The sequence below is a fragment of the Balaenoptera borealis genome (assembly GCF_965194805.1).
Source record: "Balaenoptera borealis genome assembly, chromosome: 14".
In the NCBI taxonomy this organism is placed as follows: domain Eukaryota; kingdom Metazoa; phylum Chordata; class Mammalia; order Artiodactyla; family Balaenopteridae; genus Balaenoptera; species Balaenoptera borealis.
This window is the reverse complement of record NC_138875.1, coordinates 53,902,961-53,922,332: the sequence shown is the minus strand read 5'-3', so window position 1 is coordinate 53,922,332 and position 19,372 is coordinate 53,902,961. Positions and strand designations below refer to the sequence as shown.

Below are 19,372 nucleotides of genomic sequence, written 5' to 3'. Positions count from 1 at the left end.
TGGTTATTTACTAGTGTATTGTTTAGCCTCCACGTGTTTGTATTTTTTACAGATTTTTTCCTGTAATTGATATCTAGTCTCACAGTGTTGTGGTCGGGAAAGATACTTGATACGATTTAAATTTTCTTAAATTTACCAAGGCTTGATTTGTGACCTAAGATATGATCTATCCTGGAGAATGTTCCATGAGCACTTGAGAAGAAAATGTATTCTGTTATTTTTGGATCTAATGTCCTATAAATATCAATTAAGTCCATCTTGTTTAATGTATCATTTAAAGCTTGTGTTTCCTTAATTATTTTCATTTTGGATGATCTGTCCATTGGTGAAAGTGGGGTGTTAAAGTTCCCTACTATTATTGTGTTACTATCGATTTCCCCTTTTATGTTTGGTAGCATTTCTCTTATGTATTGAGGTGCTCCCATGTTAGGTGCATAAATATTTACAATTGTTATATCTTCTTCTTGGATTGATCCCTTGATCATTCTGTAGTGTCTTTCTTTGTCTCTTGTAATAGTCTTTATTTTAAAGTCTATTTTGTCTGATATGAGAATTGCTACTCCAGCTTTCTTTTGATTTCCATTTGCATGGAATATCTTTTTCCATCCCCTCACTTTCAGTCTGTATGTGTCTCTAGGTCTGAAGTGGGTCTCTTGTAGATAGCATATTTATGGGTCCTGTTTTTGTATCCATTCAGCCAGTCTATGTCTTTTGGTTGGAGCATTTAATCCATTTGCATTTAAGGTAGTTATTGATATGTATGTTCCTATTACCATTTTCTTAATTGTTTGGGGTGTGTTATTGAAAGTCTTTTCCTCCTCCTGTGTTTCCTGCCTAGAGAAGTTCTTTAGCATTTGCTGTAGAGCAGGTTTGGTGGTGCTGAATTCTCTTAGCTTTTGCTTGTCTGTAAAGGTTTTAATTTCTCCATCAAATCTGAATGAGATCCTTGCTGGGTAGAGTAATCTTGGTTGTAGGTTTTTCCCTTTCATCACATTAAATATGTCCTGCCACTCCCTTCTGGTTTGCAAAGTTTCTGCTGAAAGATCAGCTGTTAACCTTATGGGGATTCTCTTGTATGTTAATTGTTGCTTTTCCCTTGCTGCTTTTAATATTTTTTCTTTGTATTTAATTTTTGATAGTTTAATATGTGTCTTGGCATGTTTCTCCTTGGATTTATCCTGTATGGGACTCTCTGTGCTTCCTGGACTTGATTGACTCTTTCCTTACCCATATTAGGGACGCTTTCAACTGTAATCTGTTCAAATATTTTCTCAGTCCCTTTCTTTTTCTCTTCCTCTTCTGGGACCCCTATAATTCAAATGTTGGTGCGTTTAATGTTGTCCCAAAGGTCTCTGAGATTGTCCTCAGTTCTTGTCATTCTTTTTTCTTTAGTTTGCTCTTGGTAGTTATTTCCACTATTTTATCTTCCAGGTCACTTATCCATTCTTCTGCCTCAGTTATTCTGCTATTGATCCCTTCTAGAGAATTTTTAATTTCATTTATTGTGTTGTTCATCATTGTTTGTTTGCTCTTTAATTCTTCTGGGTCCTTGTTAAATGTTTCTTATATTTTCTCTATTTCCAAGATTTTGGATCATCTTTACTATCATTACTCTGAATTCTTTTTCAGGTAGACTGCCTATTTCCTCTTCATTTGTTTGGTCTGGTGGGTTTTTACGTGCTCCTTCATCTGCTGTGTATTTCTCTGTCTTCTCATTTTGCTTAACTTACTGTGTTTGGGGTCTCCATTTTGCAGGCTGCAGGTTCATAGTTCCCATTGTTTTTGGTGTCTGCTCCCAGTGGCTAAGGTTGGTTCAGTGAGTTGTGTAGGCTTCCTGGTGGAGGGGACTGGTGCCTGTGTTCTGGTGGTTGAGGCTGGATCTTGTCTTTCTGGTGGGCAGGACCACGTCCTGTGGTGTGTTTTGGTGTGTCTGTGAACTTATTATGATTTTAGGCAGCCTCTCTGCTAACAGGTGGGTTTGTGTTCCTGTCTTGCTAGTTGTTTGGCATAGGATGTCCAGCACTGTAGGTTGCTGGTCGTTGAGTGGAGCTGGGTCTTAGCGTTGAGATGGAGATCTCTGTGTGAGCTTTCGCCATTTGATATTACATGTAGCCGGGAGGTCTCTGGTGGTCCAGTGTCCTTAACTCAGCTCTCCCACCTCAGAGGCTCAGGCCTGACACCTGGCCAGAGCACCAAGACCCTGTCAGCCACACAGGTCAGAAAAAAAGGGAGAAAAAAAAAAGAATGAAAGAAAAAAAAGTTATTAAAATAGAAAAAAATTATTAAAAATAAAAAAACAGAAAAAAGAGTGAAAGAAAGAAGAGAGCAAGCAAACCAAAAAACAAATCCATCAATGATAACAAGTGCTAAAAACTATACTAAAAAAAAAAAGACAGTCAGAACCCTAGGACAAATGACAAAAGCAAAGCTATACAGACAAAATCACACAAAGAAGCATACACATGCACAGTCACAAAAAGAGAAAAAGGGAAAAAAATTTATATATATAAAAATAATTTTTAGAGGAAGAGAGCAACCCAATCAACAAACAAATCTTCCAATGATAATAAGCTCTAAATACTAAACTAAGATAAACATAAAACCAGAAACAAATTAGATGCAGCAAGCAAACCCCAAGTATATACTTGCTCCCAAAGTCCACTGCCTCAATTTTGGGATGATTCATTGTCTATTCAGGTATTCCACAGATGCAGGTACATCAAGTTGATTGTGGAGATTTAATCCGCTGCTCCTGAGGCTGCTGGGAGAAATTTCCCTTTCTCTTCTTTGTTCACACAGCTCCCAGGGTTCAGCTTTGGATTTGGCCCTGCCTCTGCATGTAGGTCGCCTGAGGGCATCTATTCTTCCCTCAGACAGGACGGGGTTAAAGGAGCAGCTGATTAGGGGGCTCTGGCTCACTCAGACCGGGGGAATGGAGGGGTACGGATGCGGGGCGAGCCTGCTGCGGCAGAGGCCAGCATGACGTTGCAACAGCCTGAGGCACACCGTGTGTTCTCCCACGGAAGTTGTCCCTGGATCACGGGACCCTGGCAGTGGTGGGCTGCACAGGCTCCCAGGAGGGGAGGTGTGGATAGTGACCTGGGCTCACACACAGGCTTCTTGGTGGCTGCTGCAGCAGCAGCCTTAGCGTCTCATGCCCGTCTCTGGGGTCCACGCTGATAGCCACGGCTCGTGCCCATCTCTGGAGCTCATTTAGGCGGTGTTCTGAATCCCCTCTCCTCGCACACCCCGATACAATGGTCTCTTGCCTCTTCAGCAGTTCCAGACTTTTTCCCGGACTCCCTCCCGGCTAGCTGTGGTGCACTAGCCCCCTTCAGGCTGTGTTCACGCAGCCAACCCCAGTCCTCTCCCTGGGATCTGACTTCCGAAGCCCGAGCCTCAGCTCCCAGCCCCCGCCCGCCCCGGCGGGTGAGCAGACAAGCCTCTCGGGCTGGTGAGTGCTGGTCGGCAGCGATCCTCTGTGCGGGAATCTCTCCGCTTTGCCCTCCGCACCCCTGTTGCTGCGCTCTCCTCCATGGCTCTGAGGCTTCCCCCCCACCCACCCCCCATCCCCACCAGTGAAGGGGCTTCCTAGTGTGTGGAAACCTTTCCTCCTTCACAGCTCCCTCCCAGAGGTGCAGGTCCCGTCCCTATTCTTTTATCCCTGTTTTTTCTTTTTTCTTTTGCCCTACCCAGGTACGTGGGGAGTTTCTTGCCTTTTGGGAGGTCTGAGGTCTTCTGCCAGCGTTCAGTAGGTGTTCTGTAGGGGTTGTTCCACATGTAGATGTAGTTTTGATGTATTTGTGGGGAGGAAGGTGATCTCCACGTCTTACTCCTCCACCATCTTGAAGCTGCTCTCCTACTTTACTTTTAATTATAATTGCATGCCTTCTGACTTGTTGGTGTAGTGATTTTCCACTTATATTTTTCAGTTTCATTCCTTTGATCTCTACAGCCAGGGCTGTCTGCTCCATGAAAAATTTCTTCCTCTTTCTGTCCTTTGTCCAATTTTAATACCAAGTGTGAATACCAAGCTGGTGAACAGATGCTCTTCACTGAATCTGGGGGCCACACCCCCTTCATCACTGGTCCCATGGTCTGTAAAATAGAGCCTTCTCATTTTCCTCATTATTTTTACCAGCTTTTTTTTCCCCCCTCATCTGGGTCATTTCAAGTCGACTGACTTCTCATCAAGGTTCAGAACGGAGGCTACCTTCACCACAGAATAGTTAATTACTTTAAAGCGCCGACAGGAAAATCTTTCGCCTTGTCTGGCTCGCTTTTCCCTTAATTTAAGTGTCCTCAACTATCGTCTTCACTTGAAGAAAGTAAAAAACACATATTCATACAGGACTGAGGAGTGTCTGTCAGGCTGATTGATATTTTCACTTACATTGAGGTCCTTTTTTTTTTCATCAAAACACTCGTTTTTTGGTTTAAAAAAAGTCAAGTAGATATGTGAGAGATAGTGGGGTTTTTTTTTTTTCCGCCAGCACCTGCTCCAAAGCATAATTTCCACATGCCCCAACACTGCCTCAGTAATCAACAACAAATACGCTATCATTAACTGAGACTTGCCCGCTCAGTTCAGCTGCCCTAAAATGACACTTTTTAAAGCAAGCACCTCAAGGCAAATGTTGGACTGTGGGTTTGCTTTCTCACCTCTGCCCTGTCAGATTTAGTTCTGTGAGAGCTGTAGCCCTGCGGCGGGGAAGGGTCTCTGGGAACAGCTTGCATTTCTTTGGTTAGTAAATCCCACCGCACACCCCTTCCCCAGTGGTGAAAAGGAAATGCTTCCTTTCTAGCCATGGGTTCATGAGTGTTTGGTTGGAAGGTGTCCTGTATGTCTGCGTTTTGACTGTCAGGCCCTGAGCTGAATGCCTCTCTCAGGACGTCACACCCTGGCCTGCAGGACACTGAGCTCAGCGTGTCACCCCTCACCGAGGAGGCTGGACACAGAGTGGAAGAGAAGGTTGTGAAATCTCCACACCTGGCGCTGCTGCCAGTTTGTTTGACTAGGAGTGGCTGAGGGGGTGACAGAGCCCGTCTGCCCGTGGCGGGCTCTACACTCCAGGCCCATATTTGTGAATCTGCAGGGCGTACAGGGTATGAGAGGGGTCTGGTTTGTTCAGAGAAATGCAAAAGCAGCACAGCAGAACAATTGCATTCCCATACCATGGTCATAGCCAGGGAGATGGCATTTAAATTACTTGAAAACCGTACAGATGAGCCTAATAGATTTATGCAATGTGAACCGCAGAGGAGCCGAAGGGGTCCAGGCCCAGCTGGGCTCGGGGCATGGCTTATTAGAAGAGGGTTCATCCAGGAGGAAATTTGTGAGGAAATTAAATGGCTTCTAATAGAAGTCGTTTGGTAGAGAGAAGAGTGCTGCAGGGAGAAGGGGGGCGAATCTCAAGACGTAGAGAGGAGACAGGCAGACGCTGAGGCCGCGCCATGAGGTCCCCGCCCAGCACCCCAAGCTCCTTCAAGCTTTGGCCCCGATGTTACTCCCCGAAGCCTTCTCTGACCACCTGCTTACACTGCCATCCACCTCCTCTCCCACGTGCCCTTTGTCCAGTCCTTGCTTTATTTTTCTCCATAGCCGTTAGCACCTTCCAACATATTAAAATATCCTCCCACCGGAGTGTACATTCCTTAAGGACACAGATTGTTGTCTGTTTTGTTCACCGTTCTACTCAGCGCCTGGTACAGACTAGGTGCTCCATCCTTGTTTCTTGAATAAATGGGATGTAGCGAGAAAGAAGTATGGTGGGCTGTGTTTTGGGCTCTAAAGAACTTTGGCAGAGAATCCGGAGACCTGAGTCCTCAAGCCCGGGACAGCCTGGAGGGCAGAGAAGTTCATTGGACTGGTTTCCTCACTGGTAAGATGGATACTGGCTGAGGTGACCGCTGAAGTCCTCAGGCTGTGAGGTTCCGAGGACCTGGGTGGTCAGAGGATGCTAGGTAGTGAGCTTCTTGGTATCTACTTTGAGCCACCTGGAGCTGTTACTGTGGCAGTGGATTTCTGAACCATGGGGTCAAGCTGGTATTTGTAAAAAGAATTGTTTTTTTCCAAAGTACTCCAGGCAGGTTTTTTTTGGGGGTGGTTGGGGGCTGCGTTGGGTCTTCATTGCTGCGCGCGGGCTTTCTCTAGTTGCAGCGAGCAGGGGCTACTCTTCGTTGAGGTGCGTGGGTTTCTCATTGCGGTGGCTTCTCTTGTTGCAGAGCACGGGTTCCAGGCATGCAGACTTCAGTAGCTGTAGCACGCGGGCTCAGTAGTTGTGGCTTTCGGGCTCTAGAGTGCAGGCTCAGTAGTTGTGGTGCACGGGCTTAGTTGCTCCGTGGCATGTGGGATCTTCCCGGACCAGGGATCAAACCCGTGTCCCCTGCATTGGCAGGTGGATTCTTAACCACTGTGCCACCAGGGAAGTCCCCAGGCAGGTTTTTTTAAAAAGGGGGTTAAGAGGCTACATAAATTTTTATTACCATTCAATAAATCCTTCTTTCACCTCCTTCCTTTCCACTAACTTTTCTCTCCCAACTCCTGCAGGCTTGAACCACCAGCAATTATTTGGGTCCATAGATGAGTGCACCATTGACTTTTGAGGCTCCTATTTCAGTGAACTAGAACTTCGGAAGAAAACTCAGTAGGGGCAACCAACTTGTTTTGGTTTCAAGCTCAAAGCCCTTACATGTCTCATAGTTTGCCTTGAAATTATAAAGCTACCTTCTCTTCCCAGGCCACCCCATTCCAGAAATTTCACCACCATTGGGGGATGATTCCCCTGAGGGGCTAACAGACCTTACCAGCCAAACCTCCAAGCCAGTCGTGACGTCTCACAGAGATAATGAGGATTTATTTAGGGTGGAATTAACTTGCTGCTCAAGTATGTCACCACAGAATAGGAAGAGAAATTACAGCCTGTAGAAACCTCAGGCCTGTAATAGTTAACTTCCTGGAGACTAAATTTTCCTGCTCATTTCTGAGAAAGGCGTATCTGTCAACATTTGAAAGGACGTTTCTGCATTCCTGTATTTTGACAGAACACTTCTAAAGTCTAACCTGTCCACCTTCTACAGTTTATCTCATTAGGCATCCTTCTCCTTGCTTTGTTTTGCTTTCTACCCCTGAAGGTCAGCAAGCTTAGGGAAGCAACGTGTGATCATCTGGGTTCAGTTCCCAGCTCAGCCACTCACTAGCTTGGGTGCTCAACCTCTCTGACCCCCACTTTCCTAAAAATCTATAAAATCAGGGTCAGAAGTCCTACTTGGCAGGGTTATTAAAGGGACTGAAAGTAGCTGGGCAGGGGGACGTGGTACACATCAAGTACTCAAGACTGGCCGCCATCCTTACCAATTCCTCTTCGAGTTTGCAGCAATAGCAAACTCTCATCCACTAAACAAATATCTGGTGGCTTTCCTCCAAATACCTGTGCAGTCTAAGTGTCCAGCTCAATTATATGACAGACTCTTGATGGTCCAAGCTGGAGCCAAATTTTCATGTGTCCTTTTAATTAAAAGATTCAGCGCCTAATCACAGAAGGACATTGTTTGGTGGTGCCGATAATGAAGTTAGTCAGGGCTGCTGAAGTGTATCATTAGGATGGTTGACAGTTCACTCTGTGCCCATGGAATAAAATGAATAGGAAGAGAGCCAGGAGGAAGGGGCCAGCCAGGAGAGACATATGTAAGAGATGTGATGGATGAACTCCCCCTGGACCTAGGATTCTGCTCCTCAGAACTGAAGGCATTTGTGTACAGTTCATATAATAAAGGATTTCCTATTATAAAAACTACAAAGAGAAAGTAATTGCGTTCTTTTGAGACACTGTACGTTCTGGCAGATGTTATATTTTCTGAGTGGCATCATTATCTGGCTTTTGCCTCTAACAATTCTTTTTTAGCAGGCAGGGTATACATTATAAATTTTAAACAAATAATAAATATTTTTTTTTACATTGAAACCAAACCAGAACTGGCTGCCTCTTTTAATATATACATGAAAAATTTTTAACGAAAGAAACTATACCTTTGGTAAATGTGCAGAATATTAATATAAGCTCAGGATGAATGCTGAAGAGTTCAAATTCATAAAGCTCTGTTCTAAATCATTTTTCTGGTTTGAATACATCTTTCTGAATATAGCGATGCTGTGAGGCTTCATTTATTTTGCACAGAAAGTGATTTTATTTTTAATTCTTGTCCTCATTCTGTTACCATGATTCTCTACATTATTTAAGAAACTTGGCATAATAAGTTGTCCAGGGCTGGGATTTGTATTTGGGGAACTAAATACTCATTAATACTTTTAAAAAAATACTAAATAAATCCATATCCCATCATTTAGTAAATAGCCTTTATAATAAGGAAAAACTAATTATTCGTGGGATAAAGTGTTTTATGTATTTAACTTCTGTTCTAGTGATGTTGCACAACATCCAAATAACTAACTAGGATGTTAACTCTTACTGTTTTGTTGCTTTTGAGGGCATTTTAATGATAGGAATGTATTTGAATCATCAGTTTTACCGTTAGGGCCAAATCATTCTCATGGGCTTATGGGAATATATGCCACCAGGCAGTAGATTAATAACTATAAAAAAACCACATGAAAAGGTCACTGCAAAACTCAGATCAAAACCTGTGCTTTTCTGGATTTTGCAGGCTACCAGCTTTTTGAAGCTTCTCTATGGTAACATGATCTTTATGGCAACACCACTGAGCTCTGGACATTTATGATAATTAAGACAGCCCGGAAGTGCCGTGCACTCGCCCACAGCGCCGGCCTTCACTTAAGGAGGAAGGGCGCTGATCAGCACACATCCATGTTAACAGAGAGCCCTCTTTTGGTGATGGTAGAAAAATATGATAGTGAAGGAGACTCTTTTGTTTTCCAAAATGATTGGCAAAACAGACTGTACTGGGGCCAGGACCACAGAACTTGGGAGGGCTCTTTATGGAGAACCACAGCAGAAAGGAATTCTCTTTGCTGGTGAATTTTTCTGGCTTTCTGCACTGTCATTCCTGCAGTGTTTCACTTATTCTCTCCAACCAGCTCACCATACCCTGATCGGCGGCCGCACTGACCCCCATCTTCTTACCTAAAACGTGTTATTGGAAGCAGGGCAACACAGGGAACTTTGAGTTTGCACACTGGGGATGGGATCAAATTGTCAGCCTATTCTGAACTTCGTAGAATACTCAAGGAGTTAACCAGAGTGATTCTGGCTTCCTTTGGCCTCCCCAATGTTTTTTGTATAATAAAGACTTGGACACTGGAAAATGCATTCAGAACACAAGCCAAGCCTTGAGTTCAGTGGGGATAGAGCAGGAGGGGTAACCCATGGGAGGGCATGGGTCCTGCAGGCACGTTCTGCCTGTGGCCTGCTGAATTGTAGATGTGCCGTTTGGGCCAGGTTTTGTGATAAGCTGGCTCTCTCGGTGGTGAGGGGCAAACTGCTTCACTTCCTGACCTAGAATCTCTTATCTGCAGCCTTGCAGATCCATTCCCTGCCCTTCCTACCGGCCCCTCGCAATGGGAACAGAGTCCCCCGTCTCTGGAAAGTAATGCTAAGAAAACAAACACTACAAAGGCTGGTAACAGGGGGATGTCTCTCTTGAATGTTTTTTGTGACCATCTAGGTTCAAGGAGGAGGGGGTCCCCCAGCTACGTGAGCCAGCAGGGTCTCTTTGTAGTAGGCATCCGTATGTTTGGCCAGATGTCCTCCCAGTGGAGGGCAGAGAGGGAAAGATAAAACAGAATTCTTATGAAAAATAAGTCTTGGGAGGGAGAAAAAACAAGACGGAGAAATTGTGTCAAGTAGGACGGGAGACCAGGCGGTGCCATCTGATATTGATTAAATGCTGATAGAGTCAGCAACGAGAAATGTGTGTCACTATGAAGTGACCCTTGTTCTTCAGCATGTGAAGCAGTGACAACTGTCTGGGAGCAGATCTGCATGAAGACCACGTGCACAAGATGTCCAGTGGCAAACACAGCGCCAGCACGCATGGTGAGAAGGGGAGGAAAGGACCCCTGCACTGGACATCAGGGCACGTTCCTTCTGATTCTGCTTTACCTTGCCGGCCTCACTCTCCACATCAGTAACACAATGATGCTTGACCGGATGACTTCTAAGCAATGCTCTAGCCCCAAATTCTGTTATCTATCATCATCTGCCCTCTGACCAAATCTTCTGAGGCTCTTCTAATGGAATGAAAGAAATAGCCCTGGAGAGGCGTAAAGAGTTCACCCACCACAGTCCTAAAATCCAAAAGGAATGAAACCCTCCATCAACCATAAAAGTGTCATCCAATCTTTCCAGAGCATCCCTGGGTCTATCCTCCATCTGTGTTTTACAGTTGCCACCAAAGCAAGTTAATTGTTTTCTGAACATGAGATGTGGCATACCTCTGGGTCTACCTGTGCTTCCCCCACTCCCAATTCCAAAAATATGCTCACTCTAACTGGGTATAAGGGGTCTTTGTTTCATTTTAAACTGCCAGATTATAGAGAGCTTATGAGCAGGGGTGTGTGTGTGTTCACCCTTCAGTTAAGGGTGAACGATTGAAAGTTTTCTTTGTTTTTGTTTTTTTCTTTTTGGCATCATCATGAGGTCAGCAGTATTTTGTTACAGGGTGAGGCTGGATTCCAGTGGGAATGGAAGAGGAATCTTCCACTAAGATCAGAAGATCTCACACTAGGATGGTGGCAGTAGAAATGGATAGGAAAGCTTGACCAGAGAGGCACCATGGCGTAGGGGAGAGGTCATGGCGTTTGGAGTCAGACAGGCCCAGGTTCGAATCCTGGCTATGATGTCTATGGGATGTCATTTCAGCTCTCACTACCATGCCATCTTGAAGGGTTATTATATGAATTAAAGGTGATGTACAGTACCTATATTAGAGTCTGGCACAGTGTAGGCAGTAAGCGAACATCAATAAACTGTGGATGAGATGATCATGACAAAAATATCTGCAGGAAGATTAGCAGGGTCTGATGACTGATTGAGTTAGAGAATAAGTATAAGAGAAGACTTCAAGGTGTCTGAGTTTGACCACCTGGGGGATTGGGATGGTAGGAGTATTTAGATTGGATGGAAATAAAAAAGTTGGGTGAAAGCTGGAGATCTGGTTTGGCAGGGCTAGTACCAAGGTCAGTTTTGGACACAAGAGATGGCACTGAAACATCCAGGTGGCAATGGAAGGAGGAGGATGGAAAGGAAAAGGAGTCAAAGAAATGAGAAAACTGCGATGCTGAGAAGCTGATTAACTCTGGGTCTGTTTGATCAGTAAGTCTGACTTTACAGCTTTACCTTCAAGGAATTGGCTCACCAAGGTTGATCCAGCATGACCATCTTCTAAAACAAACCGTAGCTCCTCAAAATGTGTTCCTCCAACGAAGCATCTCCTGGACCTTGTTAGACATACAGAATTTTAGCTCCTGCTTCAGACCTGCTGAATCAGAATCTGCATTTCAACAATGTGATTTGTAAGCACTTGACGGTTTGAGAAGCACTGTTCTAAAGCATGGCGGCCAGACCAGCAGCATCGCAGCCCCTGGGAACTTGTTAGAAATCCAGATTCTCAGGCGCCTTCTCAGACTTCCTGAATTAGAAAGGCTGTGTTTCAACAAGCCTTTCGAGTGAATCCAGTGCACCGCAGAGTTTGAGAATCATTGCTCTAAGTCATGGAACAGACAGATTGAGCCCCCTCCCCTTGGGTGTATAGCCCAGAACACTGGAGGGATTGGTTAAACCCTGAAACTTAATTTGAGTCATTGTTCTATGCTGCTTCTCTCATCATTTTGCTGAAGAACTCTTTTCACCAAAGAAGGGCACAATGCGTAAAATTACAAACCAAAGGAGAGAAACTTCAGCTGTGGCTTAATCTTCACAATTTACCCATCAAAAGTTATTGAGCACAATCATAGAAGATCAGTCCTTTATGTGCTGTTGCTCCTGGGAGACGCTATTAGTAGGACACACATAGGGAAAGGAAGACTCTCGCGATACTCCTTACAATGTGATTTTCACATTAAAATGTCAAGAGTCTTTGTCTTCTGTGTTTCTCATCAGTCCGATGGCAAGTTCCCTTTTTATGGGTTAGTTTCTGGAGTCACTTGCAGAAGTGTTGGTGGTTTACCACTTAGACTAGAATGTTTTTCAAAAAGTTCAGCTGTGAGCACTAAAAATTTACCTCCTCGCATCAAAAATGTCTGGTTTTTCTGGTTGTTCCCTAGTTGATATTTAAATCACTGTGATAACTTAAATAAGGGTCAGTGTCTGTTTTCTGTACATATGTAGTGTACAGAGATGGTTATATATGGAGCATTTTAATCATAAAATTACCTATATTTTCTGCTATAGGTTATAGTACAGTATAGCCAGTGGCATGCTGGTAAAGCAATTGAGGGTGTGGGAGGGCATCATTTGTAGTGTTTGCCAATTTCCATGGTGTAAATACTCCCTCCAGGGTTGATTTCAAGCTGCCAACCGTTTAACAACCAGTTCCCAAAATTCCTACAAATTTGACAATTGACTCTTGCAAGCCAGTAGGAACTAGCTCGAGCACACCACTGAAACAAACATCAAGGGACAAGTCACAATTTTGTTGTTGTTGTTGTTGGTTGTGTCTGAATTACTGTAGGTCCAATAATGGCTGACACAAGTAGATTTGGGTGTTTTAAATCTCTTGTCATGTAGAGATCTTTATTGAAATTATAATTATCATAATGGAATGTGATCTTGAAACTGTTCTATGAGACAAAGTTCTCTGTTTTCAAGTCATTAAATACGTTTATAATAATGGCGAGATTTAAAGTGGTTGTGTTTAATTTTAAAATACCACTCATCCTATAGTAGGGCATATGTAAAAACTATATTCTTAGTTACAGTATTTGAACCAAAATGCAAAAAGATACTTTTGAAATGTTTTTTTGGTTACTATTATTAAGAATTGACTTTTCTTACAGGTATTCAGGAAGGAACACAATGTACCAAATGTAAAAATAACTGGGCACTGAAGTTTTCTATCATATTATTATACATTTTGTGTGCCTTGTTAACAATCACAGTAGCCATTTTGGGATACAAAGGTAAGTACTCTTTCCTTTTTCCTTCCAAATAGCAAGTTTTCTTTCATTAATTTAAGCCTGAAAAAACAAGTACATTTGCAAGTGTGAAGTATTTCATTAATATAACTCTTGCCAACAAAACTTAAACATCTTAAGCTCCATCTTTGTGTCTTGAGCTTCTTGTAGCTGTGGGATCTGAAAGGAGAGAAGTAGCAATTCCTTTTGAGTCATTTCAACCATAATCATGGCCCTCTATGAGTTATAAAATTTTTTCCTCTTTGTTGCTTTTTCCTACTTATTTCCAAATACTCCCTCTTCCTCTATCTTTTTTCATCTTATCTCTAAGAGGCCCCACGAAAACCCTGGAGTCAGCACACGGGAAAACTGTATTGACAGAGGATAAGACTTCCAAGAGATACAATTTACTTCACCTAGGGACTGGCCAATTAATTCCCTTTTGTTTCTCTTCAGCACATTTACTGTGGTCACTGTTTATATACCCCCACAAAAATACCACCCTGTAGAAATTAAACACAGAGGTGGCACCACCACCTCAACTGTACTTTATGGCACATCAGGCATTCTTTCAACATGTCTGGTTTAAGGTCAGTGGAGGATTTTTGCCTGAATCCTCCAGATCTGCAAAGTGGGTTGGTTCCCCCCACCCCCTGTTCCAGACACCGCAGGTAGAAGGCGCCCTGATTCAGAATCACAAGCTACGTAAACCCTTTTATAGAAAACAGCCATGGGGGACTTCCCTGGTGGTGCAGCGGTTAAGAATCCGCCTGCCAATGCAGGGGACACAGGTTTGAGACCTGGTCCGGGTCCGGGAAGATCCCACATGCCGCAGAGCAACTAAGCCCGTGCGCCACAACTACTGAGCCTGTGCTCTAGAGCCTGTGAGAAGCCTGTGCACCGCAAGCTCTCTGCAACTAGAGAAAGCCCGCGTGCAGCAACGAAGACCCAACACAGCCCTAAATAAATAAATTTATTTATCTATTTAAAAAAAGAAAAGAAAACAGCCATGGAAGCCTCACAGAGACATGCGAGATAGATGTGATGTCTGGTTTCAGCAAGAGGCAGACATGGGGTCTGTTGATCTTCGCTCTGCCTTCCCTCAGCACTGACAGATTAACAGTGGAGAATTCCCACATGTTCCCTTCTCTGTTCCCTGCCCCATAGATTTGACCTGGGGACAGAAGGATGCAAAGTGAATTCCCTCCAGCTTGTAACTCCTCCCACTGCTCTCCCAGTGTTTAGCAGTTTCCTGAGAAAACAATGTACTGGAATAAGAATGGGCTTTGGAGCCAGATGGTCCCGGTCCAGTTCTTGAGTCCACCATTTGTAATGCAATTGTGAATGTTTATTAAGTGCTCGCTGGTGTGCCAGGCATCACGCTAAATCCTCTGCATGGCTGTGTAACCTGGGTATGAAGCATAACCCCTTAGTGTTTCTGATTTCTTATCTGTAAAATGGCAATAGTGATGCCACTCTTCAAGGTGATTGCGATGAGCAAAGATGATGTAACTGAGCCACCTGTCCTAAGGTTGGTCCCAGTAGCGAGTGGCTGAATCTCTCTGTTCTTTGCTTCTTCATAACTGCATTTTTACAGCCCTAGCTATGAGAATGGCAAAACATGTTAAAAATACTCAGTATAGTCAAGGCTTGTTAAGTCCACTTTTAAGGCTATTTCCATGGAAAATTGTATGCATCCTGTAGTGGGCTGACTGATGAACTTGGGCAATGGAAGTTTGGGAAATTACCAGGTCATTTTATCCATTTGCGATGAGTTAATCTAACCTAGGATTAACAGAGCAAGTGTTAAGAAAGGCTATTAAATCATGGCGGGGCTGGACAGAGGAGGCGGGGCAGGAAACCTAGTGGGGAAAAGGAAGGTGTTTTATGTCCCAGGTAATTCAGCCTGGTTGTCTTCCTTTACTGGGTTATTTAGGTCATTTACTCACTTCACAACTTTTCCTAGTGAACTCAGATAAAGGAGATGCTTGAAATCAAACAGTCATTTAATAGGTATCTTTAGGGCTCAGCACTGTGTGATATGAAAGTAAACAGAGATGAGAAAGGTTTGAAGAAATACCTCTGTATGGTATTTTGTCATTTTTACCTCTGCAAAAAAATAAGGTCTAGGATCTTTATGCCTTAAGAATTATACAGAAAGATACAAAATAGGGGGCTTTGTTTGTTTATTTTTAAAGTACAGATATTTCCTCCATTTTTATGACAGTGGAAAGCCCTTCTCAGCTCTGGCATATTTGTGTGGGCTGGTCCATTCACCTGAAACACCTTTTCCCTGTTCTCCACCTTTCTCTTTATGACTTTCTCTTCCTTCTTTCCCTTCATGTCTCCCTCAGACACATGTCCTGCAAGAAGCCCCTGAAAGCTGAGTTGGGTGCCCTCCTGCTGGTCCCCATGGCATCCTTTTTTACTCTTAGCCCCTGTCACACTATATCATTATGGCCAGTGGGTCTGTCTCACCACCCAAACTGTAAGCTCCACAAAGACAAGAGACTATCTTTTATTTATCATATCTCCCACTAGCACCTGACTCACAGTACATAATAGTTACCCAATAAAGTTTACTGAATGAATTAATGAGAAGATGGATGGATGGATGGATGGTTGAATTGTAGATTAGGGCTGACTTCTATAAAGGCAGTCAATCAATGCCCAGGGACCTCTAAGCCAACTGCTGAGACTCAAGGCCCTATCTAGAAGCTTAAAATCCTGAAGATCACTTGGCCTGCTCTGGGGTGTATCTCGCCAGGATGAAGGGTGAAGAGATTGAGGGAGCGAGACAAGTTGGAGGCCCCTTTCCCTCTTTCAGGGTCCCCATCCCTCAGGCTTCTACTGACAAAAATAAGGTAACACAACATGCAATTTTTGTCTTTAAACATAGCCTTAATGTGCTAAAATGCTGATATTTTCCAGATGTGTTTTCCCTTTACTTGAACAGTGATTCCTCTTTCTTGCTGATAAGATTCTGGTGACCCAACATGGTAAGAGGCAGAAAGATAAGTTCTTCCTTCACACATCTCCCTTTGAAGTCTGGAGAAACTCGCTCCACTTTAAAAAAAAAAAAAAAAAAAAAAAGGGAAGAAAGAAACAAAAAAGAATATTCAGTGAAAAAAGATCTTTCTCTGGAGGAGACGTTGGAAGGAAGTAAAATAGAAACTCCTTTATTTATCAGAGTTTGCAAAGGCAATTCCATGGTGTTTTCCTCAAAACTGTTCTTTACTTCTCCTTTTATGTCACTTATGCAGCTACAAGTTAGGATGTAACTTAAGTTCCTTCCAGAGAATTTGCTGAACAAGTCAGAGGATTGCTGAGTCACCCAGACAGGTCAGTACACTTGTGACAATGAGGCATGTCAGCCACTTTACAGAAAGCACATTCTCAGACAGTTACAGCTTGGTGCACCCTCTGTCCTGGACTCTTTATCATCGGTGAGTGAAGCTTCCATGACAGAGGCCACCTCCTAAATTCAGTGGGTCATTCTTCCTCCAGAACATTCCCTGAACAGGAAAATCCTAGTCTGTGGTCCTGCCCAGCAGGCATCCACCTTAAGGTAATTAGGATAAAGATGAAAGACAGACATCTGAATCTTTTTCAGTAAGAACCTCCTCTGATGCAACATTCCTAAGTCATAAATGTCTGCCTTGCTGTTCAGCTCTGCCAAGGTAGCAGTTACAGCTGGATAAGTAGGCTTTCAGATGTGCATCAGATCACACTGTGTAGCTGTTGTCAGAATCCAGGATAACACCCTATAACCAGATCTTCTGTATTTTTGTAATGAAATATGAAATAGTGTTCAAGGTAGAAATGTCTTTATTACAGCACGAAGGAGCGTAACTGGTATTACTGGGAAGTCCCAGGTACCAGTAGGGGGCGTGTTTCTCCCTCAGGACCACAGTCAGGCTGGTACAGACCCTCGTGAGCACCAGGGAGGAGCTCTGTGCTCTGCTGCTGTTCCCCGTCCCCAAGGCCTGGGCCATGAGCTAAGTCTCTTGGATCCTCCATGTCCAGCTCTGGGCCACAAACCTGGCAGAGACTTGGTAAATATCTGAGGATGATGAGTGTAAAGGGAAGATAAAGAAGACAGAGTCCTTCCCCTGAAGGGACTTTTCTTGGAAGAAACCATATTTAGGAAAAAGAAATACTGGATGAAGGGCAATGTGGAATTATAGAGCAAGCATGGATTTTAGAGTTAGACCTCCTGGCCTGGTATCCCATTTAGTCACTTACAAGCTGTGTGAGGGACTTCCCTGGTGGTCCAGTGTTTAAGACCCCGCACTTACACTGCACGGGGCGTGGGTTCGATCCCTGGTCAGGGAACTAAGATCCTGCATGCCATGTGGCCAAAAAAATAATAAAAATTTTAAAATTAAAAAAGTAAAGTGCAGATTTTTACCCCCCAAAAAATTAAAAAAAATAAGCTGTGTGACTCTGGACAAGTTACTGAACATCTCTGAGCCTCAATTTTTTTCATCTGTAAAATAGCAGTCATAAGGATTAACTGCAGTGATGATGCAGTGCACCTTACAGAGAGCAGGCAATCCATAGAGGCTGTTTTTATTGCCATTCAGATAAAGGGTCCATTGGTGTGGAATCAGATCATCAGGCAAGGCTTAGCACGACGGGCTGGTGAGATTTGGAGTAGACCTTAAAGGACGGGTGGAATCCAGACGGGGGAGAAGGAGGTTAGTGGCCCAGGCCAAGGAATGATACCAACATGCTTTTATAGAAAAGGTATTATTGTCAGATGATCCTAGAGAATTGAGTTTTGGGTACTTAAAGAAGGGTAACACCTCAGATATGACACCTAAAGCAACAATATTTTGAAGAAAAAAATCTGTCAAGAAACACTTTCCAATAAAGGGGAGCCTGTGAAAAAACAGACTGCTCATGACCCTTCTGTGTTTCATGTTTGTTTTCCTCATATGAGAATAATCTACAAACTGAGGTCTCCCTCCAAAGATGGGGAATTTCCAGGGTCAGAGAGGATGGTCTGCCACTATTTTCCTGACAGAGAATTTGTGCTAATGAGTTAAGAGTAAAAAACAGCGAAAATGCTGTGTGCTATTACAGCAAGTGTTACCTCTGGATCTCCATCAGTCTAGTATTTTAAAGCAGTTAGCAAGCTGCCAGTTTTGCACCCCTCAAGTTTGCAGCTTTATACCCAGATCCTGTGTTTTTAAACACAGACACACAGGCACTGGTGCATGTAACCGGTTCATAATCCTTGTGGGCGGGGCAGAGAGTTTCCTAGCACCAAAGAGAAACCCAACAGGTTTTTGGGTTTTTTTAATGAATGTATTTATTCCTTTTACTCTATACAAACCTGAATTATCTGTCTACGACAGTTCTGTGTTTTTAAAAAGTAAAATGGAAGGAAAATTAGAGAGGGTAGAAAATGACTGCCTGTCAGCATATTCAGAGGTTTCTTTGGCTTCCAGGAAAAAAGGTCAGGACTTAAGATCCTGTATGTGGTTTGAGGACAGACTGAGGAATGTGTTTTGATTTGAGGATCAAAACTGAACCTAAACTTGTAAACATTCGTATTTTATTTTTTTTAAAGGGTAGCTTTGCTAAAATGCAGATGAAACATTTTGTTCTTCCCATTTTCCAGGGATTTAGGAATGTGCATGCCTATCAGACAACCCTCAGATTATTATAACTATACCTCTGTGTTTATATAGTCATCTTAAAAAAAAACGATAATTATTCAACTAAATGCCATACTCATTGCCAGTGCCGAGGCCTCCCTGCATTGGTTGGTTTATACGTTTGTTTGCATAACCTCTAGCTCAGTCGATTTTTTCCACGATTTTTTCCACAGGCCTCGGCAGCCAGCAGGCAGATTCTCATTTATTTAAAAAAACGGTGTAATGAATAAGTATGTGATGAATACCTACTATGCGCCACACACTAAGCTAAGAGCTGGAGATAAAACCAACACAAATTTTCCGGCCCTAAGGGGTCTTAGAGTAGAGAAACCATGACAACACAGTGACGAGAGTCCTATAATCGGGAGAGAGACCCCTGCAACATAAACTTCAGCAAAGATTTCCCACAGGACGTGACCAGCTGAGTCTTGAAGAGCAAGGAGGGCTTAGCTTGGGGAAGAGGCCAGGGAAGAACATTCTAGGTGGGGAGAAGCATGCGTGGAAAGGCTTGGGGGAGAAAGAGCGATTGGTGCAAAGCACACATTTCATTATGACCAGACTATAGAAGCTTGAGGAAGAGCACGACGAGCTTCTCTAGGGAAGGTGCTGGGAGCCG

The 19,372-nt window shown here is 43.5% G+C and overlaps 1 protein-coding gene across 1 annotated transcript in view; it reads left to right on the top strand.

Annotated features, from left to right (window-relative positions):
* COLEC12 (collectin subfamily member 12) overlaps positions 1-19,372 on the top strand; it is a gene marked incomplete at its 5' end in the record, with an annotated part of 195,281 nt that overhangs the window by 138,653 nt on the left and 37,256 nt on the right. Inside the window, one exon of the mRNA XM_082355459.1 lies at positions 12,974-13,096. Coding sequence (XP_082211585.1) covers positions 12,974-13,096 — 123 coding nt within the window. The remainder of the gene's footprint in view (positions 1-12,973; positions 13,097-19,372) is intronic.